This window comes from Melitaea cinxia, chromosome 18 (genome assembly GCF_905220565.1).
Source record: "Melitaea cinxia chromosome 18, ilMelCinx1.1, whole genome shotgun sequence".
In the NCBI taxonomy this organism is placed as follows: Eukaryota; Metazoa; Arthropoda; class Insecta; order Lepidoptera; family Nymphalidae; genus Melitaea; species Melitaea cinxia.
Genome location: NC_059411.1, coordinates 12,064,927 through 12,090,099, shown reverse-complemented (window position 1 = coordinate 12,090,099; position 25,173 = coordinate 12,064,927). Strand labels below are relative to the sequence as shown.

The following is a 25,173-nucleotide window of genomic DNA, read 5'->3' as shown; positions in this document are numbered from 1 at the left end:
CCTTACTTACCAACAGGAATACAACACTACTTGAAAACAGTAATATTTAGCTGTGGTCTTCTGTAAGGTCGAGGTACTACCCCAGTCTGGCTGCTCCATATTTTGAGCAGGAAATTTCCTGCTGTGTCCTACCACAGTTACTTGCCGTTTCTATCAATAGATTCCTTCTAATGCCCTATTCGGTGGTATATTCACATTAACTTAATATCAAACATGTTTTCAAGCCTTAAATCAAGCTAATTTAATATTTAGAATTTAAATTTTGGCTCTTAAAAGTTCACAGCCCATAAATATCTCTAGATAGACAATTTCTTTATTTCTATGGATATTCCTTTAATCACGAATATCGATCCTACATTTCTCTTCATATCAACAATATGAAAATAAATAAAAAGGAAGTTTTACGCTCAGTCAAAAACTTTCGATTATTACAAAACTTTTTGGAATTTCTTTTTAAGTTCTCGACTCTGAAGAGTTCGCTCTTCCGAACCTTATTGACGGTAGTTTGAAATTTTCAAGATTAAAATGAGTTCATATGAAAATATGTATTGTATATTTCTTATTCACTCACTTCAGCCTTATACTATCTACTGCTGGACACAGGCGTCCACAATTTCGCGCCAAAAATGGCGTGAACTCATGTGTTGTGCATAGTCACCACGCTGGGCAGGCGGGTTGGTGACCATAGGGCTGGCTTTGTCGCACCGAAGACGCGGCTGCCCGTCTTCGGCCTGTGTATTTCAAAGCCAGCAGTTGGATTGTTATCCCACCATCGGTCGGCTTTTTAAGTTCCAAGGTGGTAGTGGAACTGTGTCATAACTTACGACACCCACGGGAAGATAGGGGGTGGCTATATTCTAACTGCCGTAAGCACACAGCAGACGTTATACGTTTCTTATTTGTGTAAATTAATTTCTTTCAAACCAAGTCTAATATAATGTGAATTCCTCACATAATTAAAATAAAAAAATATATATTCTTTGGGAAACGAACTTACTGTCAAATGTTGTCGTTGGTGGAATTTTTGAATTTTTGAAAATTTCGTCCTGACTTATTTAATTCAATAGACTATAAATTTTTTTTTTTTTTTTACATTTTAACTTACACATAGTTTTCACTCCAACGCAACGTTCCAATAACTACCAATACTTATTCGATGATTCTACCAATACTTATTAGACGACGACGATGATCGAATGATTTTCAGTATACGACAATCCAATGAAAATGGAAAACAAATAAAACTAATTTTCATTCTAACGTATGTTTCATGCATGTAAATCGCACAATTACTTAATATATTAACGACACGAATTTGGGCTATTATCGACTCTGAACGGACTTTCTCATCCATTAAAATAATTAGACCATACATTTTCTTAGAAAGACATTCACTATTTTCGATAATTGAATAATCATATAGTCAGTAAGACAACAGAGAGTATATTAGAAATGGTATATTTATATATTGTTATTTATTCTATTCTAGACTAATTAAGTGTATGACATTCTTAGAGGGAAAAACTGCTTATACTCATATAAAGATCAATGTACTTTTGTTTTGTAAGCGTAAGTAAAAAATATTTTGCGGAGCGACATAGTTTTCCGATAAATAAATATGTAGAAGTAAAAATGTCGTATATCATTCATTTTGTCTTTATAAGAGTTTTATTAATACTTCAATAAATTTTTTTCCTTTTTATAAACGACATCGTCAATCGATGTTATTTTTTTTTTGTATATCGTTACCATCTAACATACTATTTTTTTGGTTCCTATATCGAAAATATACAAAGAAAGCGATTCGTTTTCATGCGGTTTGTGAACGAAATATATCGTTTTTTGGAATATGGGAATGGGGCTTAAGTAAAACATATTTTGTGCCAAAAGATCTATAATTGATAAGTTGTCTCCTATAGTCGCAGGCCGCAAGCTGACGACAGCCGGCCGGCGCGTGCCCAGCGGCGGCGGTCCGCTGATGAAGTCTCAAACCCTACCGCGGTCCATGGGTCGGTCGTCGTCTCAACCGAACAGCTCTAATGGAGGCTACAGCAGATATCCTGTGAAGCCGGCTTCAACTCCGCCAGCAGTAAAGCGGCAGTTATCCGTAAGTTAAACTTTAAAAAAATTCTGTGCCTATTTTCGAAGTGTCGTGTTTGAAATTTAACGAAATGTTCCAGAACAAAATGAACCGCTTTCAACCGGCTTAAAAAAGGAAGAGGTTCTCAACTCAACTGTATTTTTATGTGTTTTACCTCATAACTTTTTACTATGTGTACAGATTTTTTTTATGTTTTTTTTTTTCCATTGTAAGCTGGTGCTTATCGTATGTTCAAATTTAAATTTAATCGAGAGCTCACGAGTGCTTTTTTGGGTTATGCTGTATTACTTATCGGTCTAAATTGAAGTTATTTTCTTTTCGTTTGTGAGAAAACACATATATTTCAAAAATAGGAACTGGGTTTATATTATCATTTGTTTTACGTTGATGTTTATGAATGATTTTTATAAATATACAAAAAAAAAAAACCGTTACAAATATCCAAGCCGCATTTCAAAGAGAAAATCGGAATAACGGATAGTTTTTCACAATCGATCAGGAAAGTAAGACCGTAGCGAATATAATGAATAGAGTACCCACTTCGTATTTAGTAAATTAAAACAATAATATCAGGTTTTATAACATTTAATGATCTAATGATTCTTGGTAATATTCGGTGCAAATCTAGTTACATATATTTATATTATATATTAGATGTACTGTTATGATCCCACGCTAAGTTCTACGTTCTACTTGTAGTGAATTAGCAATAATTCGTGACTATGAAAAAATATGACGATATATGTTTGTTAGCGAGAAGGACTTTTATTTATTTTAAGGGCTTTTGTCCTATGCACTCACGTCACTCCCATTGTAAAACTTACAATTGGTTAATACATAAAGAATATTACAACAAATCCGTAATTATCAACTGCTAGTCTATAAAAGATTAGGTAATTCGAAGACGATGTACATCTTAAAGTTCACGTTGCTCTATATCTATAACGAAATTTGGCTCAAGTATGTAAAGTCGTAACATACGTCCATTAAACCTAATATCTTTCACGTTAATCTATAAATACAAGCAAAGATTTCAAATAAATTACTTAAAGAATTAGATTCTTAAATATCATATACCAAGACCGGATATAGATCACTTAAATAAAAATTTTAAGTTCGTAACTCGTAAGTTATAGGTAAAATTATTTTTAAAAAAAATATTCGTAAATTATGGAACGTATCCATATTAATAAATTGATTTCTTTTTTACTTTTTTTTTAACGTAAGGCTCCTGTGATTTAGCATGGAATATTTTATAACACAGACATCCTTTCCCCATTTCAATAGATCGGATAGTGTCTGCGTTATTATTGTTATGTAAGAAATTAGAAAGAGGACTTTGTGTTGGTACTTGTTTATACGACCATACAGAAATATATATTCAAACTTTGTATTGATTGCTACTTTTTCTTTAATATAAAATTGAAATTCCGTTGTCTGTGGTATATTAGTAATATACCACAGTCAGCAGCTTCGACCGTTTGGATTACACGGTACCTATTGTCTGTTCTGTTCCTCCCTTTAAAAATAATAAGTAGTTACACGCAGTGATCACGTATTATATTCTCTTGATAAAATAACTTTTAAAATCAATCGATTTAAATCAATCTGAAAATCCACTGTTTCTTCTGTAGATGTTTCACAATAATGTTTTAGCAAATATAGCGTCTTATCTCTTGTTTTGAGTAAATATAACTAATACAGTGTAAACACAAGAGTAATCGCACTATTCACTTTTTAGCGATATATATTGTTACTCATCGCTTACATAAGATTCGCTAAACCTTATCAATATACGCAACGCTATTACATAATGTGTAAAGGTTTCGAAGCTTTTGACCTTCAAACGTAAAAATTGAATGCAATGTGATGATATGACATCATAATCAGCCTTTTTTACAGTCCACTACTGGACGCAAGTCCACGCTAGGGTCCGTCTGACTTTTTTTTTTCGAAAATATAATGCTATGTGGTAACAAACACTGTGACACGAAGAGGTATATATATATTTATTAAATTATTGAACGAACTTGGTACCGCCATATCTTTTTTGGGAATAGCTCGGTTTTTTTTTCTGATATAACGAACACAAAAAAAAAATATCCCAAGTTTTGCGTGTCCATTTCGACAATTCATTTTTATTCATATAAGATATTGATTTCTTCCTTTTCTAAAAATGAAAACTGGTAATTTTTTTTCATTTCGCTCTCTCTGATTACTTTCTTTTGTCCCTTTACGTGCGGTTATGGGCTTGCTCGATAGCAAATGATTTTCGATTAAAATGTTGTTTTACAGTAGAACATAGGCCCCTTTCTCATATAGCATAAACTATTCATTATTCATAGGCCACATTACGGCAGTGTGATTAAATTAAATATTATCAAAAATTCTAGACATAAATTTTGTATTTAAGCACTATGTCTTATATGAAGAAGTTGTGGTCAAAATGTTTAAATTGTTATTTTTTCGAATCAATTGGCATGTCATTCACCCTTCATCATCTAATAACCATTTAATTAAAATAAAGTTTCGTTAATCCTCACTAAAATTAATTTAATAATAAGTAACAATTAAGATCGCTTAAAATGTTAAAGTTCACATAATTAGCACAAAAAGCACATTATTGAAAACAATTAACCAAATAACTGTTCTTTACTATGTGAGCTATAATATTAATAACCATTTACAATGCTAATAAAATTCTATATTACCAAAAATTCCCGATTAAACTCAGCTTATAAGTTAATTAAAATGTTCCGTGAGAGTTTGAATACAATTTAGTTAGCGACAAATATAAAATTGCATGTGTCCTCACTAACCATCTCATCTCCATTAACAAAAGCTACTTCTCTCATATGTAGAGCGCATATCAGGTGCCAGTGAACGGTTCGCCAGTCAGACGCGCCGTGGGAGGAGGCTCTCAGCGCGGGACGCCAACTAGAAGTAGAACCCCTCAACAGACGCTGACTGTACGTGGTGTGGACCCTAAATTAGTTCAACTTATCCTGGACGAAATCGTTGAAGGAGGGCCGAAGGTCCATTGGGATGATATCGCGGGTCAAGAGGTGGGTAATCTTGTTACTTCATACTCTTAAATTATTTTATTAATAGACTATTGTAAGTAGTAATAATTGTTGTTTTGTTTTTAGGCAGCAAAACAAGCTCTACAAGAAATGGTTGTACTGCCGTCTTTAAGGCCCGAACTCTTCACAGGACTCAGGTCACCGGCTAAGGGGTTGCTATTATTTGGACCTCCGGGTAATGGTAAGTAAACTTTTGGTAGTTGCGAGGAACAAGATGTTCAGTTCCTCGTTCGCCATCGCAAAGGGAGGATCCTCCACCAGACAGGTGTTATGTCTGGCGGGCTAACGCCCCGACGGTTGTTATCGGGATCTTGTATATATACTTATTCACTTTGAAAACTCTGATAGCGCGATGTAGCATACGTCAGTTTTCTCTAATTACGTAGTTTGCAGTCGTTCGTATTTCGCGCGATAGATGTCGCCACATCACTCCCCTCCGAGACCGGAGGTCGATAGCAGGTTGAGTCGTCCATAGATCTTCTGATGCTTGCCGGGCCAGTGATGTTCCAGTGAGTCGGAACCAGATGCCGCATAGTTCACGGTGAGTCGGAACTGTCTGCGGTGATGCCGCATATGCTCCAGTGAGTCGGAGTGGTGCAGTACTGCGTAGTGGCTGGCTGCTGCGTCGACCAGGAGAGAAGTGCGTCTCTGCTTGCTGACCGGCCGAAGTGCAGTGTGCTGTGCCAAAGTCGCTGAGAAGGCTGTGGGCGATGACCAGGAATGCGCGTCCGCTGCATACTGGTGGTCAGGATACCCGTAGTAGCCGTAGATGCTGGCTGGCTGAAGCCGTAGATGCTGGATGCTTCTCGCTGCTCGAAAGCTTGAGGAAGTGATGATGACGATGAAGGTTGCGCTGATGTTCATGCTCGGGGTCACCAGTTTGGTGGTGTATGAGGAACATGGTGTTCAGTCCTCGTCCGCCATCGCAAAGGGAGGATCCTCCGACCAGACGGGTGTTGGGTCTGGCGGGCTAACGCCCCGACGGTTGTTGTCGGGATCTTGTATATATACTCAATCACTTTGATAACTTTGATAGCGCAATGTAGGTTACGTCAGTTTTCTCTATTTTGTGTGCCGCGCGATAGATGTCGCTACATCCTCCCCTCCGAGACCGGAGGTCGATAGCAGATTAAGTCGTCCATTCATCTTGTGATGCTTGCCGGGCCAGTGATGTTCCAGTGAGTCGGAACCAGATGCCGCATAGTTCACGGTGAGTCAGAACTGTCTGCAGTGAAGCTGCATATGCTCCAGTGAGTCGGAGTGGTGCAGTGCTGCGTAGTGGCTGGCTGCTGCGTCGACCAGGAGAGAAGTGCGTCTCTGCTTGCTGACCGGCCGAAGTGCAGTATGCTGTGCCAAAGTCGCTGAGAAGGCTGTGGGTGATGACCAGGAATGCGCATCCGCTGCATGCTGGTAGTCAAGATACCCGTAGTAGTCGTAGATGCTGGCTGGCTGTATGACTCGCTGCTCGAAAGCTATGCTATGCTATCGACCTCCGGTCTCGGAGGGGAGTGATGTGGCGACATCTATCGCGCGAAATACGAACAACTACAAACTACGTAATTAGAGAAAACTGACGTATGCTACATCGCGCTATCAGAGTTTTCAAAGTGATTAAGTATATATACAAGATCCCGACAACAATCGTTGGGGCGCAGTAGCCCGCCAGACACAACTTCCGTCTGGCTGGAGCATCCTCCCTTTTCGATGGCCGACGTGATTCAAATTATACCATCACCCAAAAACTAATAAAATAAGTTTTATTACTAAAGGTAAAAATCTTTTTGACTCGTGTCTACAGTTTGTACATTATGATATTTTTTCTATTTCCTCCCATAACTCATCACTCTAATACTTACTCTTTTCCGATATCTTTGATATCTTACACGCGTTCTAAACACACTTAATCTAGCCAATCACAATCAACATTGTTTCTTCATACATAACATGTCTATACCAAACTAACTACTTCGTAATTTAGAGTTACTGGCGAATCTTTCAAACATTCCTTGACATGATCTGTAAATTTCGCCTTTCGTACTTTTATTTAGGTGATTGCTCTAACATTATAACTTCAATGCTAAATAAGATAATTATACCGGCAGGTAAAACATTACTAGCTAGGTGTGTGGCAGCGGAATGTTCAGCGACGTTCTTCTCGATATCGGCGGCAACGCTCACTAGCAAGTACGTGGGTGATGGCGAAAAGATGGTACGCGCGTTGTTCCAAGTGGCCAGGGAACTACAGGTGAGACCAGAAGAATAAATAATTTTTGGGCTTGTGAGTGTAGCTATCATGGCTTACCTTGTAATTTATGTTTTTATAATGTTTGATTGCGAATATTTCACTAACTAATCTAGTCTAATCTAACAATCGAACATACCCTTTTATCATATAATCGTCGTCAGATGGTCATTCACTCTGGAACATGGGCATACTGCACGAAATTTCAATATTCGTAATCACATACCACTTAACAGCAACCTACGAAACCTTCCTACGATTCACTTTTATTCATCGGTCCACTTTCCTCTAATGCTTTATTTACCGGAGCGGTGTAATCATCGAATTTAAACCCATCCACAACCATGAAATCCTCAAAAGACAGTCAGTTCAGGACTATATGTTCAGTATACTTTGATTTTTCCAATGTTCGGTGTACAGGATCACTTCATTTCTGGTTCTGGCGCGTAGACCGTCGTACTACTTTATTCGCCTGTAGAGTGAGCTCGTGTCTTCTTAACCCGCTAGCCGGCGATAATCTTCGTGGACGAGGTGGACTCGCTGCTGTGCGAGCGGTCGACGGGCGAGCACGAGGCGTCGCGCCGGCTCAAGACGGAGTTCCTCGTGGAGTTCGACGGGCTGCCGGCCGCCGGCGCCGACCGCCTCATCGTCATGGCCGCCACCAACCGACCGCAGGAGCTCGATGAGGCCGCGCTCAGGTACCACCGCCCTCCTCGACTAGTTCACTTTAGTATTAAGATGCTTTGAGTTGGTTTAATATTTTGTTGTTTAAAATAGTAGATTATTTCCAAGGGGATAAAGCAGTGGCTTCTGTCGCGGGTGACGATTTAAATCGCGAGCGTAACGAAGGACTCGATGTTTACTCCCGAGCGTAGCGAGGGATTTAAGTTCACCCAAGACTAAGACAGCTTTATCACCGAGGAAAATACTCTACTTTTCGTACCATTTGCGAAAAAATTAACACAATAATAATATGAGATAAGCATTTATTAAAAATAATTTTTCGTAATAATTTTTTATTTATTAATCGTAACTGCATAATAAATGCGTATTCCTTTTTCAAAAATATGTATAATGCTTTATATACAAACTCAATGGTGTAAACACAGATGTAGTTCAGTATAAATTTCGGTAAGTATTCCAAATTTAAATCACACTCTCCCCCCTAGAGGATGAATGAAATTCAGTACAATTTTTCTCCCTGTTTTTAACAGATTAAAAATGGCTATTGTATGTTCGCTTTTTGTGGCATAGAATGTCACTTTTTTGAGCAAGTGGTACGAAAAAAATATTATTTACTTATGAGATTCTTATAGGTGTGAAGTTAGAATCAAATATTGACGAATCCAGGAGTATCGGTTTTCCTATTTTATTTTATTTTTTGTTGATAACAATGTAATTAGATTGTCTGGGTGGCAATGGCAAATTAGTCGTAAGTCCGCCCATTGTACTTCATAATATGTAACTATTTTAAAACTATGTTTGTAACCAATTCGTTATGTACAATAAAGTTTAAAATAAATATAGTCATAAATAGTAATATTTTTCACATATAAAAGTGTATAATATTATTACACCTTGCATAACGCGCTTAGTAAACATAATACAGGACAGCTAGTAACATATCGGAACGTCGCAGACGGTTCCCGAAGCGCGTGTACGTGTCGCTGCCGGACGCGCGCACCCGCGGCGCGCTGCTGAGGCGCGTGCTGGCGCGCGGCGCGGCGGCGGCCGAGCTCAGCGACGACGAGCTGGCGCGCCTCGCCGCGCTCACCGACGGCTACTCGGGCAGCGACCTCACCGCGCTCTGCCGCGACGCCGCGCTCGGCCCCATCAGAGGTACTCCTGCGTGCTGCTGTGATCCTGGTAGCTCGGGTGATACGAATACTACTCGGGCAACGACTTCTCCGCCTCTCACCGCGACCCTAAGCTGAGCCTCATCAGAGTTACTGTTGCGTACTTCTGTATTCCTGGTAGTCAATGGTGATGCGACGACCACTTGAGAAGCGAACTCACCGCGGTCTCCCGTGGAGTTGCGCTTGTAGTTCGAACCGATCAGAGAGCTGAGTACTGTTGCGTATTTCTGTGCTTCTGGTACTTGCAAGTGATACGAATACGCTCTTCGTGAAATGACATCACCGCACTCTGTCGCGACACTGCGTTCGGGCCCAGCGGAGGTACTCCTGCGTGCTGCTGTGTTGCTGGTAAAACTTCTCCGGCAGTGACCTCACCACGTTCGTCCGAATCTAAGGTACTGCCACGTGGTGGTGTACTCCTGGTAGTTCCTGTATTCATTAAAAATGAATATGATGACTAATCAGAGATACTTCAGTGCAGTGCTGCATTCTTGGTTGTTAGAGGACAGCAAATATACCATTTTTGACCTCATCAGAATGATAAATGAAGAAAGAAAAACACAAAAGAGTTAACCTACCCGCCTATTGGTTAAGTCAATATTACTTTGTTACAGAACTGGACCCAGAAGAGGTGAAATGCCTCGACCTATCCCTGGTCCGGGCGATCACGTTCCACGACTTCATGGACTCGCTGAAGAGGATCCGAGCGTCCGTGTCGCCGCTCACGCTCGTGGCGCTCGAGAAGTGGTCCGTGCAGTACGGCGAGCAGTGCGTCTGAACATTATATACAGGTAAACGTCTAGGCTGACAGCACTGAGGTAGAGCACAGTAGGAAACTTTCTATTCAAAATATCGATCAACCCGACTGGGGTAGTACCTCGACCTTACAGAAGATCACAGCAAAGAATACTGTTTCTGCTAATTGTGTTCCTGTTGGCGAGTAAGGTGACCAAAGCTCCTGAGTCGAATTGAGGATAGAGTCGGTTAAGGGCTTGCGATGCTTCTAGTGTTGCAGACATCTATAGTTTACGGTAATCGCTTACCATCAGGTGAGCCGTACGCTTGTTTGCCGACCTAGTTATGTATATAAAAAAAGAACCGACTAATTATTATCTTAGCTAATATTCTTTAAGCTATGTGTCTCTTCCCGTGGGTCGTGTGGGTCCCGTGGTTTGCGCAAGCAAGTCCAGAAGTAAAAATGCGGCAATTTTTTAAATTCATAATTTGTTTAGTCAACTTAACTAAAGTTTATTGAATCTGCAACTGCACCTATAAAATTGTTAGAATTCCTTATAAATAAGAACTATTACTTATATTCCTTAACGAAACTTATGTTTCCGAGGGGGCCGTAAAGGAATATAACCTATATTACGGTCACGTAAGGGAATTAATAGGAATAGTGTTATAATTGTTAAATCGTTTCAGGTACTGGGTTACAATACTTCGAGGTGAGTCAATAATTTTAAGGCGGTATTGTTATTGCAACGGAGGAGTACCGCGAAGATTGAATTCTTAATCGTAATGAATTTATTCCACAATTTTATATAACGCTCAAATTTTAGGAATCTCCAAACTTTTCCCTTGTCTAATTCAAATGTACGATGTAACTGAATAACGCGTTTTGAATTTATCAATATTATTTGTTTTATTTTAACGTAATATAGGAAAAAATGTAATTTTAATTCATCTAGTCAAACAACCAGGTTTTGACTGTAGTTGCCAAGCATATGGCCATATTAAGTCATAGACAAAAATATGAAAATTTTGATCTCTAAGTCCTGCCTTATTCGTGGCAAATGAAATGCGGATCAATGAAGAAGTAGCTTTCGATGTTTCTAGATATAAAGAATTCGCTTTCACAATCCACGCTTCTTTATTGAGTCGTGTTACATTAACGTGTAAACCCGTCCAGTCGAAAGGAACTCAGTTGAAATTAAACCGTATGTCGAATGCAATGCGACATTTATTCAGACCTAGTTTATCCTTTTGGCGATTTAGGGCTGATTTCATTGATACAGCAGGCTATTTTAACGCTCTCGATTTTAAACTCGAATATAGGTTATTAAATAGGATTTCCTTTTAAATAGATATTGTATGAACAAGGATGTGGACGAAATATTGCCAACATGGGCTTTACGTACGAAAATAAAGATGTCTTCACAATATCGCTTTTGTCATTAAAAACTATTTGTAATTTTGAATAGTTTTCCGTTAGTGTGAACTCACCTTTGTTAACTGATTTGGCGATACAGTGAAGAATCAAAAGGATTGTACAAAAATGCGTTTACCGTTTACACGTAGTACCTCATTTTGTATATTTGGATGTAATGATATATTAATATGTTGCAATCGATTGTAGCTTAATGAAATTTGTAATTTTATTAGTATTTATTTAATTTTTAATGTGTACGTGTCGGGAATCCAATTTAAATCAGTTTAAACTTTTTTTTAATTACAATTATTTTAATTAATATTAAAAAAATTGCATAAATATAATTTTAAAAATATTTTAATAATTGAAAATAAAGTTATCGAAAAGCAAAATAAATTCTTGACACACAAATTATTTTATTTTCTTTAAAAATGGTTGGATTTTCGACCGTTATTGCGTCACGTGTAGTTAAATTAATTCTGCTTAGTGTAGCCATTATCATGATCTTAAACACAAGTGTTAACAAGTCGCGCAACTGTTGCCTGACTAACAATAACATTTCACTTTAAATTGGAAAAATCATTAAAATTAAGTAAGTATTTTTATGTAGATATTAAGAATTTTAATTTCGTTTTAATAAGCGACAGTCGCGCGACTTTCGCACTTACAATTGTAAATTTGTAAACCATTTTAAATTTGTTGTTGTTATTGTACTTATTCTAATTCTGTTGATTATTAATTATATTTTTTTTATTTAATTAGAATTCTTGCCGTAATTACGTTGACGTTTTATAAAATTATGCTGCGAATCTTATGAATAGATGAGTCAAACACGAAAGACATACATAACGGGTAAATTCTTAAAGCTAGCTTTCATTTAGCTGAAAATTAATCATAATTTGCTCAAAAACTGTATGATGTGCAAAAAATGAGCAAAAATTTTGAAGTAAATCATATATTTTCATAGTTTGTTATAAAATTGACTAAAATACTATACGGATATTTTAATGTATTTATTGGGCTAATATCTATACAGGACCATGCAATTAATATAATACTATATGGTGTGCCATTTATCAAGCGGGACGGACGCTATTCTCTACCTATAGATTAAAGATTAATCGATGGCAAGTCAGATCTGACGTTTGCCGCTCTCCTCTTTAATCTATGGTAAATGTGAAATCTTGGAGAGAGATAGATAAAATTATTAGAACAAATTGAACCACGGTTTTACGCAAATTATTCTTTATTAAAATAAAATTAACAACGTGCAGTTTACTATGTAATTTAATTTTTCTTAAAGTCTCATATACAGCAGAGACAATTTTATCTCTCCAAGTACTCACTCTCAACGCAGGACTAAATAGTAACTGCCCGTAGGCCGTTTAAAAAGTGACCTTGTAACTGTGTTGTCATCTATAAAAATAAAAATAACAAATTTTTAAACTATTTTCACGGGTCTCAAAATATTACTAGTCTGTGCTAAGTCTTTAACGGTCGTCTTTTTATAATAACATGTTGAATAAACAATAGCAAGCATGAGAGGTATATTTCGGGTCATACATTATTTTTTTCCTACTACATTTAAATTTTAAATGATTTTACCAATTTGTAGTTATCTTAAAAGTATATAGTAGTTGAAGTAGCTGTTACTATTAAGTCCTACGTAGACAGTTCCGTACACTAGCCAATGGTAGTCTTCTCTTCATAATTAAAATTATTTATTATACCTATGTAGCCGTATTACCTTAAAAGACAGCGACGTAGATTGTAGTGCAGTTGTATGTAGATGGAATATATTTTTACCATAGCTTTCTCAACAGCTGATACCACACATTTGAACAAACACTTGTTGAATTATAAATACTAACAAAATTATTCAATTGGATTTTTTGATGTATGGCATTGGGCGTATTAGACCATTAGTAGAAACCTATTCATATCTGTATAAGCATTGAACATGCATTGATTACACAAACGATATTTCCAAGATCCCTACACCGTGGTATAAAAGGAACAGTATTTTTATGTTTTAGGGCATTATATTTTAATATTTTATTTCATAACAAAGTTTTTTCCTAACTGTCGCATTTGATAAAGACTTTTTCATCCTCAAGGATAGCAGTCAAACAGCTAAGAGACAACATAATTTTTATCATTTCCGATAGTTAGTAAAAAAAAATAGACTATTTAATTCACTGAAGGAACAAAGTTGCATTTAGTATACTTTCTTTTATAATTATGTCTGTCAAAAATTATGTAAACAATATTTCAAAACGTTGTTTAAATATTCGTTCAAAGAAATGTATCAAGCGTTAGTAGAGATCGAAATCTTTTTTAAAAATGTATTAGGTTACGCTTTTTTCATTATTAAATATATCTTTCTTACGTATTAATTAATTCCATAAATTTGAATGGTTGTTAATGTTTTTCGAATGATTTAAAAAAAAAATACGAATTTTCATAATTTTATCGAAGAATCTCTTATTGCATTTAAAAATTTGTAAAAAGGATTAATTGTTCCGATGTTTTTATAAATTATTGTATGTTAACAAGTTTTTTTATTGTGTTCGAAATATTTTTAAAATTACAAATTAATTTTTTTAATGTAAATATCACGTGAATTGATATTAATTTTTTTTTTTTTTTTGATTATGTTCTTGATTAGCGAATCCAAAGTATGAAAATAAACGTCATTTATAATGCCAGTAAGACCTTTCAATGAATTGTACTGAAATCTATATCTCGAAGGCACTGCATAGCTGTGATATAGATAATAATACACCATGCCTTATAAACTTATTATTTACGCGTTTTTGCATCAAACAACATTTTTAAATCGAATACAAAATGACCACCGTAGCATCAAAACGATGCTTTAAATTTTTGATGTTCTTAAAAAAAGGCTTTGCTTTGTTTACCTGTGTTTTTTTATAACTTTTGGTGTTACGGACGGTCGATATCATTTTTATCAGAGCTTCTTAAGAAATAAGTGACGATATGTGACTGATCGTTACCATATTAATATTTCAGCGTGTTTGATGTCCTTTCTTAAGTAATGTGAATACATATGTGTAATAAGGTATTAAGGCGGTCGGTACTTCGGATAGTGTTATATGCCAATTTAACGCTTAGATCCTATTTTCTAAGTATGCTGGTGCAGTTATCTGGTGGATAACGGTATCCAACAGATTGAATTTGTACCAAAAAATTGTACTTTATGACTTTATTCTGCTCCTACTGATCTTATCAGAAACTTATTTCCTAAATAAACTTTATCAGCCGCTATAACAGGCTCTTATTCTAATATCATAACGATTAAATTGGCATAACGTGACGAAGACAGGACGATATATCGGTATTGTTAAGTGGTTGTATTCATAATTTTGATAGAAAAAAAAAATGTGCGGATGTTATGATCGTTTTAAAAAGTTGTCTTTTTCTGTTCGCCTTCTAACCTTTTTATGCTGCAATTAAATTAACTTCAATAAATATTTAAAATCATGTGTGGCTGTGAGTAGTGCCGGGCTGTGAATAAAATTTCGTACGCAAACTTTCAATTTCGCTTCGTATTCAGCTTTCCAAAGACTTTTATTTTCCGAAATCATCGTTTAAGCGTCTCATCCTCGCTACGACAGTTGTTTGACTATCTCAAAGACTGTGGTCTTTTTACTAAAATCTATAGTACATCAATTCTGAATTCTATTATTTGAAATTCTTAATAAAATTCATTCAATTACTACTCAATATTATGTTCATCATCATCATTACAGCCTATACAGTCTACTGCTGGATATAGGCCTCCACAAGTTTACGCCAAAAATGACGTGAACTCATGTGTTTTGCCCATAGTCACCACGCTGGGCAGGCGGTTGGTGACCGCAGGGCTGGCTTTGTCGTACCGAAGACGCTGCTGCCCGTCTTCGGCCTGTGTATTTCAAAGCCAGCAGTTGGATGGTTATTCCGCCACCGGTCGGCTTTTTAAGTTCCAAGGTGGTAGCGGAACTGTGTTATCCCTTAGTCGCCTCTTACGACACCCACGGGAAGAGAGGGGGAATATTATGTTACTTTCATTAAATTATTTCAAACATTAATATATTTAACAGTTGCCTACATAATGTTGTTTATACTTTAATTAATTTTTCTACCGCAAGAATGTCAACTACAGTCATGCGACTATCGTAACGTGAATGCCATCTTTAGTTGTAGCATAAAAATGGTCAGTATGTGAGATAGGTGTGGGTGATAAATTGGTTGTTACTTTATACTCTCGCCTTTATTTAATTTAAGCGCACGAATTTACTGACTTGACTAAATTAATTTTAATTAGTTAAGCGTCGTTGAGTGTTACGAAAATGTGTATTTTTCATAATTTTTCATAAACTAAGCACATTTTGTCTAAAATGTCGTGAATGTACACAACGCATATGTGATACACGGTTTACCTACGCAATAAAACAATTAATTTGTGAAGCTGGATGTTTTATTTGCTTATTTATTTTATTTTTCAACCTTGTTTTATTAAAATAAAAATTCTTTACGGACTTTTGACTTAGGGAGTAAGCTGGTGAATACGTGACAGGAGCGTTACGAAAAGCGTGATCGGGCGAGGCAAACGGAGTAAGAGACAGAGGTGCGAGCACACATTTTCTTTCCCTCTTTCTCTCATAGCCAGTTACGTTTCGTATATCTAAGACACAGTGCAGGCCTATTGTGCAGTTCCACAGTCGTGGTTTAAAGTGCATTCGTTTTTTTTATCCCATACTTGTCTATAATATTCTCTAAGCAACATGGTGAAGTGGATGTTTTTATAGGCCATACATGTTTGCCGCATATTTGTTTGTTGTGTATGTACCCCCAAAACAGTGTTCATTTTGTTGGAGACCAGGAAAACTTAATATCTACTTCAATGTTGATTTGTGTTCGTTATTCAAAAGATTAATATTTGAACTTTTTGAAGTAAAACTTCTTTACGCATACTTGATTTAGGGAGTTAGCTGGTGATGCGTGACGAGAGCGTTACGAAAAGCGTGAACGAGCGAGGCGAACGTAATTAAAGAAATTTTACTTCGGTCGTGTGTAATGCACACTCGTTTTTATTTTGTAAGAATTAATATTGAAAACATGGAATTATAAATAATTAACAGATTCCCTCTCATGTTGCAGGACTTGTAAAGGTAAACTAATTTAAACAACTTTGCTTCAAATTTATTTTATATTTATTTCCATATATTTCTACACTACTTCATTTTAAATGCAAGAGCTAATAAAATGCAGTTCATTTATTATTAGCTTGATTAAGAACAGCGAAGTACGAATAGGACGTACGCAAAATCTGAAAGAAGAATAATTATTAACACAAATTAGTATAAAAGGTACATGTATATACCCAAAGTACTAGATAACAATCATCCAAACAATTTATTTTGTTATTTTGTAAACGATATATTCTGATACAGTAATTAATGTATTTTTTATAGAATTTTTCGAACGATTAGAGCTTCACACAAACAAAGTTCTAAAAAGTAATGTTTTGAGCGTAGTTATCATAAGTACCCACGCGTTACAGTTATTATTTTTTTTAAATATTTTATGTTCAAAATTTACCTTGCTGCGACAATTTTGTATAGATACATATATATTAATAACTTACGAGCACAAAAGTCGGTCGCGATAGTGGAATGTAATGCCCTGCTTTGAAAATAATAGGTCTTTTCATACTCTCCATCGCAATGAGAAGGGATCTCCTGAATTTGACGTCCTGTTCGTACCACACACATTGATACAAACACTCGCGTAAATCTTCACTCTAAATTTAAAAGAAAAAAACATTTACATAGTCACAAACGTGAGAAATATATAGCATGTATTTTTGTCAAAATATATTTAAAAAACCTCTATTTTTTCAAATAAAAAAAATTTCGAAGTCCCATTCAATGATTCAATGCTACGTTGCTTTTGATTATAATGAGGGTTGAACTTGTTTGTCTTAAAACTATTTTCCTACTCAAAATGTTCTAAGTATAATTTATTTACTTGCATGGTGCCATGGTCTATTACCGACATTTAAATAAAAACATAAATATGAAACAATTATTTCGATTATATTCCCAATCGAAGAGTATTGTTTATTTATATGTATGTAGCTATGTAGGTACTCATAATCATTATAGGCTAGAGAAAGAAAAATTCGTTCTTTTCATACATATATAAAAGAAACTATCTATGAAGGAACGAAATAAATCGGTAGCTTATTTCTTCATTCCCCTCAGTGAATGATGGCTGTCGGAAAAAAGCTTCATTTATTGTGACATTAATCTTGGAAGATTTATTTTGCCTGATAGAAATTACCTCTGTCAGATCTTTATAAATGAAAACAGAATAAAAGCCTGTTTTTTCTTTATACAAGATAGTAATTCAAACACTCGAGATCAATACTAAGTGAAGCATAAATTTTTTAACGAAATAAAAAAACTGCAAATATTATTTTTGACGATTGTTTAGTACCCTTGCTGAAAATTACAACTAAAAAAAAAACGATGATTTGTATGGGAAGTTATTGTAAGCAATTGTGTGTTTGAACAGAGGTTCAAAAATTTTCATACAATTTTCATTAAAAATTAATTTTATTAAAAACATAAAAATTTGTCTGAAAATTGTATGAAAATTTTGGAATCCCTGTTCAAACACAATAGCTTACAATAGCTTACAATAACTTCCCATACAAATCATCGTTTTTTATTTGGAATTTTCAGCAGAGGTAGTTGGCTGGCTTCTATGTTGTGCTAGCAACCGCGAATTCAATTCCTGCTCACGAGAAACGTTTGTATAGTCTATGCGAGTGTTGGTAGCTATTTATTTTACCGGTTATTATTAAGTGTAGGTGTTACATTTCAACATTTTACATGATAAATTATATATAACAAGTTATAGTTAAAAGCATATATATGTAGTACTCCCAAGTACACACAATTTGTAGAATATTGTTATACAAATATTCTCGTCCACACCAAGAATGAGATTATCGCAAAAATAAATGTCTATCTACTTGTAAACGAATACAAACATCAATAAACACTTATAAAACACAAAAGTACACACACACTCAAACATTCATCTACATAGTTATGTTAAAAATTTATATATAAGTAATAAATAGTTTACTTTAGTGGTCAGTTCGCTTCCGCACCAGCAGTAAAGTAGCAGCTGAGACGTCATGGTCACCATGTAGAACACCATCGAGAAGAACTGAATGCTGCTCGGTTTTGCCTATTTATTCGTAAAAAACGTTAAAAATAGTATTAATACAACTTATTGTTGAAAATTGTGACCATTGATTAGTTATTATTATAATTAAATGTTTTACAGATTTAAAAAAAAAGATGAAATAATGCTCAATCTGGGAAACAGTTTGGATTGTGGAATGCATTTTTTTGCTGTTATTTATATTAATTACTTCATATATATTTGCATTCTAGATACTTATTGAAGCTATTATGAAATTATACATAAATATATAGGATTTTAGATTAACATGGTTACTTCTATTACGAAAATTATCCGAAATCGGGATATTTACCATGTACCATGAATAATTTTCGTAATTAGAGAGAGATTTTTTATCGAAGTATAGTTTGATTGTTAAAACATTTTTATTAATATGAAACCTATTTTTAAACAAAACATAATTAAAAGCTTAATATATTAATTATATTATCATATAGGTAATTTATTTATTAGTACTTCTTACAAAATACGACAACTCTTACGATAGTTATACACAGTCCGATGATGCAGATAATGATAACTGTACCGGTTAATTGAAAAAATATATTGGCGTGGTACGTATTTTCCAGCAACTCGATAAATCTGAAATAGTGTTTTTTATTTTTAAAATAATATAGAAATTTTGTTCATGATATAGTTATTTAATATACGCATAGTTATAAAATACTTGTTGATTTTTATTTTATTGCTGGAATCCTCAACAAATGTTAAAAATATCATGTAGAGGATTTCACCAAAAGGTGTATTAAAATATATAATTTACGACATCATTAAACTTCCATCTTTGTTCAAGTTTTCGAAGTACATACTAATTGATTTTGAGTGCAACATGCTGAGGTTTACGCTTCAATCTAACTTTTTACCAAAAGACACTTGCATTAAACATAAAACGTATATAAATACTATAAGCATTGGTATAATTTGCTATATATTAAAAAATAATACGCAGCACCGTTAAGTCATTTTGCACAGCCTTCAAGTGTATGAGACAACGAAAAATTCACATACAAAATACGACATTCATGTACCTACAAGTAAAAGCAGAAACAAACCTTATAACGGCCTGGTGCTGGCGAATGCAGTCATCAAATAATTTATTGTTATCATTAATGATTTTTTTATATTCATTGCTTTTTGTTTTTGTTGTCATAGATATGTTTTGTATCTGTAAAGAAATTATTGTTTAATATTACATTTATGTATAGTTGTATTCGTGGTTTTCACCTAAATATTACAGAACGATAGCGCAGGAATTTACCATGGATTGGCAACATAGTGTGAAATATCGACACCTACAAAAAAGTAGGTACATTCTAGTAGGTATATATGATTGTTATAGCTTTATATGTATGTATATGTGTATGTATAATATATATATTATAATATATATATTATAATATATATATTATACTATATTCATTATGGTCACATTTTAAACATTAAAATCAGAACAAACATTTTGAACTCAGTCATAGACCATGGGCGTATTTACTCTCGGGCCAAAAGGGCCCGGGGTAGCATTAAGCGAGGGGAGGCGCAAGCCAAAGACGAGCGAAAGCCGAGCATACGTACTAGGGATATGAAAAATTTATATTCCGGATATTTTCTGTGACTGGGCAGCCTCAAAAAAAGTTCTGCCGAAAAATTTACCGAAAATAATCGATTATTTATTTATTAACACATTCGTAATATTCGCTACTTATGCTTTTCTTTAACTCGGCGGGAGACGCACCCCATAATGTAACACAAACTGCCGCTACCACGTCTAAAATACAACAAAAAATTTATCGTAAAAGGTTTCTATAAGATATTTCATGAAATAATTTTTTTTAAAGTTGTTTAAAAAATTGTTTTTCTAAAGGTGTTGTGACTTTGAAATATGCGAGGATACCGATATGCCTTCTTGCTCTGAATTATTTTAACGCCAACATCATCATTATCTTCAAATTTGGAACTATTTTTTTCTACTGTTTTCTAAAAGCACTTAATCTTCTATTTGTTCTTAACTAAGAGGGAAATAAGATCTATTGTAAGTTAAATCAACGGAAACGAAAAGTGGTCAGCCAAATTCCATAACACAAATTCAATGTGGCGGACCGCTGTAGTTTCCCGAAAGGTAATTAAAGCGGCGTGGCAAAAAATTAAGCAGAAGCCTTAAATATTTTTCTAATTTATTCACTAACTAGTAAATTTTACTCGGTAGCGCCTCCTGCTGGATTAATTTATGGGGCTGGAATTAAAATTGCCCAGGGCGCTGAATCTTAAAATACGTCACTGCGTAGAATATATTTGATCGTACCTACTTAATTGCTTTAGATTTATACTCACAGTAGGTATTATAAAACTAGAGTTCCAACATTATTGTTAACATTTTTTTAAACTAAAAAAAGAACCAACTATCGTTCTAGTATAACATTACCCACCTTTTGCATTTTATTAATAATGATTTCAATTTGGGCGCAACCAAACATTATCATAGAGAGGCTGATGCTGTCAACTGAGAAGAATAGTAAGGCGCTCACGTAGATGGCAATCACTTGATATAAATATCCCAATTCGAACTCCACAGATTTCTTTGAATCTAGAGGCATCCTTAACAAAAATCATATATAAAGTTATTAAATTGAGTAACGAGTCGCTTAGACCGAATATAAAATCATCATATCAAAAATTTCGATCTAGCGATTACATCGTTCTATAGCTTAATTGGCTAAAGCACCGACACGGTAAGTCGGAGATGCAGGTTCGATCCCCGCTGGAACGGACGATTTTTGATATGATATTAAAAATTGTTTTGAGTAACGAAATTAAAATCAAATCTAACATTTACAACAACAATAATATCAACATTTAACAAAAATTAACTTTTCTTTTCCTTATCCTTGTCGCCTTTAGCGGTTTTATTTTTTGTATTATTGGATGATTTGTAATATGAGGATAATAATTTTGCTTTGCGTCTAAATTATAATGTAAACACTGACTTTTATTAGGTCGGGGTTAAATTTTCTTCGTATTTTATATAGAACAAGGTAAGATTTTACAACATTTATTTACATTCGTTATCCTATACATAATTATATCATTTTGTTCGATAACTTGTCGCCATCTCGTAGATAGTGAGGGAATTCCGTTGCTGTAGAAATTGTGGAAATTATCTTTAAAAAACCGCAACAACTAAATTTAACCTCTCTTAATGTTAACTTTACAATACCTAAAGAATTATGAAGAGACCGAAACAGTGAAGTCGCAAAATCGGGGCTATATGGTGGACGCATTAATACTTCTCAGTCAAACTCTCTCAATTTTTGTTGAGCGGCTAAAGACGTATGTGGTCGGGAGTTGTCGTGATAAAAGACCACACCTTTTCTATTGATGAATTCTTGCCACTTATCATTAATTTCTTGCTCAAGTCTGTCAAGTCGTATGACAGCTAATCAGTTGTTGAGAGTAAAGATCCGAATCGATGATTTTGCCCGACACTAAAATTTAATAATGAATGATATCCTTCTAATCCTACCGTACACTCAACGTCATCTTATCGCGTGTCGACCAGGGTTTCGCGATAGTCTGAGCAGCTTGACCGACCTTTGACTACTATAATATAGTACATTTTTATATATTCAGTGATCAATGTCTTCAAAACTGGTTCGATATCATTACGCCTTACGAGAGAATCGGAAACGAGTACACGGTACAGCATACCCATTTATTGAGCTATTTGTAGAGTCAGCCTTTTTCAAATGGGTCAAAACTGTTTTATGATCAATTCGCAGATCTTCAGCTATAAGTAACGATCGTTACTAAATGTCGATCTTGTCCCACTTTTTTAAAAATGTCGTTACGTTTATCCGTGACTGAGCGACCAAAGCAGATGCATTTTTGACATAAAAATTTCCTGACTGAAAACGCTTAAATCAATTTTGTGCTAATCATACTGTCACAAATTGATTTCGCAATTTGAGTTGCATTTTTACCTTTTTTAAAGTAAAACTTTGAAATATACGGATTTTTTTCGTTAGATTAACCCATTCTGGTGGACAGCAAAACAAATTAAAGTGGCAGGAAACTGTTTTTCATGACATCTTTTCATGGTTTCAAAAACAGCTATAAACAATAAAACCAAATAAAATTGCAACTTTTTACTTAAAAATGCGAAAAGTTTTTTTTCCACCTTATTTATCTTATATTTCTGATATAATATCTCACGAAAGGGTATATATGTATAGGCACTGAATGTAAGTGGTGTGACTTTAGTTAAAGATTTAAGCTTCTTACCAAATCTTAAAAGGAAACTCTCTTGCCTCTGAGCTTTCAAACCACGGCGTGATGGTCCACAACGTGCAGGCAATTAGCGCGTTAATTAAGAAAATTCCACACAAATTTTTCACTTTGTCAGCTTTTGTTATCAAAATTCTATAAAATAGTAATGAATACATAGATGAACAACAGAAATTGTGTGTATAATATTATTTATTCAATTAATTAAAAAAAAAAAATGTTGTTGGGAGTGGCGGATTTACCAGTAATAGGCTGAGTAGGCTAGAGCCAAGGACCGCAAACTTAGCCTAATTTTTTTGGCTTACAAAAATAAATAAAAACATTGTTGTATCCACACATTTATATACATAATATATATTCCAAAAACGAGTATCATTCTTTTGACGAGTTTAGTTGAGAGTGAAATTGGCGGGTGAAGAATTTTTTTTTAAAGAAACTGACATTGCACATAAACATTGAAGACTTTCAGGGACACTCATATTATAATGCCGTGAACATATTTGGCATGTACAACAGTTTGCAGGCAAAAATTCGAAACCTAACACCTTAAAAGCCATTATATACTGCAGTACCCTTTGTTTACGTGGGAAAAATCCTCATGGACTCCTTCCGGCGCACAGTGATTCCGATTTAATAAAATATGGACATTGATGCTAGAGGCACGAAAATTTTACTGATGGAAATAGTCGTGGTAGGATAATAATATTTTTTGTCTTATTAGTTATCCTACTGTTAACCAGCGCGGCGGTACCGGTGGGTGTGACAGACTCTTACTGCCTAAAAACCAAGCAAAGCTCCAGGCAGCCAGCACAGCCCGGCCCTCTTGCATCAGATCTGCCGGATTGCACCAGCAACCGAGCAATGTTCTAAGGAGCCAGTACAGCCCGGCCGGCACACCGCGCTTTCGCGCTACAGGGGGCTTTTGGGTGAGCGAACTACTCGCCTTGTCTCTCTGCTTCTTCTCCTTCTCCTTCTCCTTCTTCCCCTTCTCCTTCTTCTCCTCCTTCTTCTTCTTCTTCTTCTTCTTCAAGTCGACGCGATATATCGAGGTACTGAGTTGTATGTACGCATCGCGGTGCCAAAGTTATCAGAGTGATTGAGTATATATACAAGAATGGTCGGGGAGGATACTCCTTTGCGACGGCGGACGAGGAACTTTACACCCTGTCAATCATACTGCCAAAACGGCAATAAAATTTATATACAGTCGAGACGCGAACACTTGACTGGCAGTGGGTTGGTCGCAATTACTTGTTTATCGCTCTATCGAAATCCCAATGGTAGCATTATTGTAGTAACTATGATTTCGATATTTCGAACCCTATTGGGTGTTAAATTTCAGAGGAGGGGCAAAATTTAATAGCCTACGGGCAGAAAATTTGGAAATCCGCCACTGGTTGTTTCATATAGCTATAATGTTGTTATCAATATTTGATTGTTCTACTTATCTAAAACTAAACGCATTATTTCCTAATTAAAAGTAAAAATTAAATTTGACCTACGTACATAAATTATCCTTTAATAGTTTAACTTGAGAGATACTTTTTCTTAACAAATGCACTTAAAATCACCAATACTTATAAAAATTAGAATAAAAAGTATGAAATTTACTTATCGTGGACATCGTTTCGAGATTCAAAAATATCCGTCTCCATAAACTTCAATAATGCTATTAAATTAGTCTTGTTTATTATAAAAACTGTCATTTTATAACACACCGCCGTCTGAGTGAAGAGCAAGTGCGAAGCCTCGGAGACCTCATTAAGATCACCCCACACTAGCATAATATAAATGAGTTCGAGAACCAAAAAAGAGTACTGAGAGAAAAATACAACCGATCTAATTATATAGCAAAAAATAACATATTTTGTAGGAGGTAACCAAATCGATAGAATTGAGAGAATATTTCTAGATCTTGCTAGAAATATGTCTACGGTTTTAACAACCATCGTCCTTGAATAACGGACTTGAAGTTATAGTTGAATCGCTTTTCTTACTTTTATATATATTTCTGTGTGTCTATTTATGTATTACGGCTTACGCTAAGGCTGTTGAAATTCACTTGACACTCGTGCATTTCATATATTAGGTTTATGTATATATATTTTTTTGGTAATCATCATTACAGCCTATACAGTCCACTGCTGGACATAGGCCTCCACAAGTTTACGCCA

General features: G+C 35.1%; 2 protein-coding genes and 1 long non-coding RNA gene across 3 annotated transcripts in view; 1 reads left to right on the top strand and 2 right to left on the bottom strand.

The window, feature by feature from the left end:
- LOC123662011 (spastin) overlaps nt 1-10,060 on the top strand; it is a 37,998-nt gene extending 27,938 nt beyond the window's left edge. The window contains exons 3-9 of the mRNA XM_045596908.1: nt 1,920-2,107; nt 4,963-5,170; nt 5,255-5,365; nt 7,287-7,429; nt 7,934-8,124; nt 9,066-9,265; nt 9,897-10,060. Coding sequence (XP_045452864.1) covers nt 1,920-2,107; nt 4,963-5,170; nt 5,255-5,365; nt 7,287-7,429; nt 7,934-8,124; nt 9,066-9,265; nt 9,897-10,060 — 1,205 coding nt within the window. The remainder of the gene's footprint in view (nt 1-1,919; nt 2,108-4,962; nt 5,171-5,254; nt 5,366-7,286; nt 7,430-7,933; nt 8,125-9,065; nt 9,266-9,896) is intronic.
- LOC123662014 lies at nt 479-8,713 on the bottom strand. Its single transcript, XR_006744428.1, has 3 exons — nt 8,639-8,713; nt 2,264-2,269; nt 479-490 (listed from the first exon to the last, which is right to left on the bottom strand). It is a non-coding gene; the product is annotated as an uncharacterized LOC123662014 (long non-coding RNA).
- A 6,578-nt stretch (nt 10,061-16,638) lies between the features above and the next one.
- On the bottom strand, nt 16,639-24,948 carry LOC123662012 (odorant receptor Or1-like). The gene is made up of 8 exons (XM_045596909.1): nt 24,611-24,948; nt 22,997-23,134; nt 21,145-21,313; nt 19,774-19,886; nt 19,204-19,303; nt 18,599-18,703; nt 17,088-17,243; nt 16,639-16,769 (listed from the first exon to the last, which is right to left on the bottom strand). Exons 1-8 carry the CDS (start codon nt 24,946-24,948, stop codon nt 16,713-16,715), a joined length of 1,176 nt encoding a protein of 391 aa, XP_045452865.1. The 3' UTR covers nt 16,639-16,712.
- Between the last annotated feature and the right edge of the window lie 225 nt (nt 24,949-25,173).

Coding starts and splice junctions, on each gene's coding strand:
- LOC123662012 (XM_045596909.1), bottom strand. CDS start 24,948: ATGGTTGTTAAAACCGTAGACATATTTCTAGCAAGATCTAGAAATATT. Junction 21,314..22,996: donor GAGTTTCCTTTTAAGATTTG/GTAAGAAGCTTA, acceptor ATTTTTGTTAAG/GATGCCTCTAGATTCAAAGA. Junction 16,770..17,087: donor CGCGACCGACTTTTGTGCTC/GTAAGTTATTAA, acceptor TTCTTCTTTCAG/ATTTTGCGTACGTCCTATTC.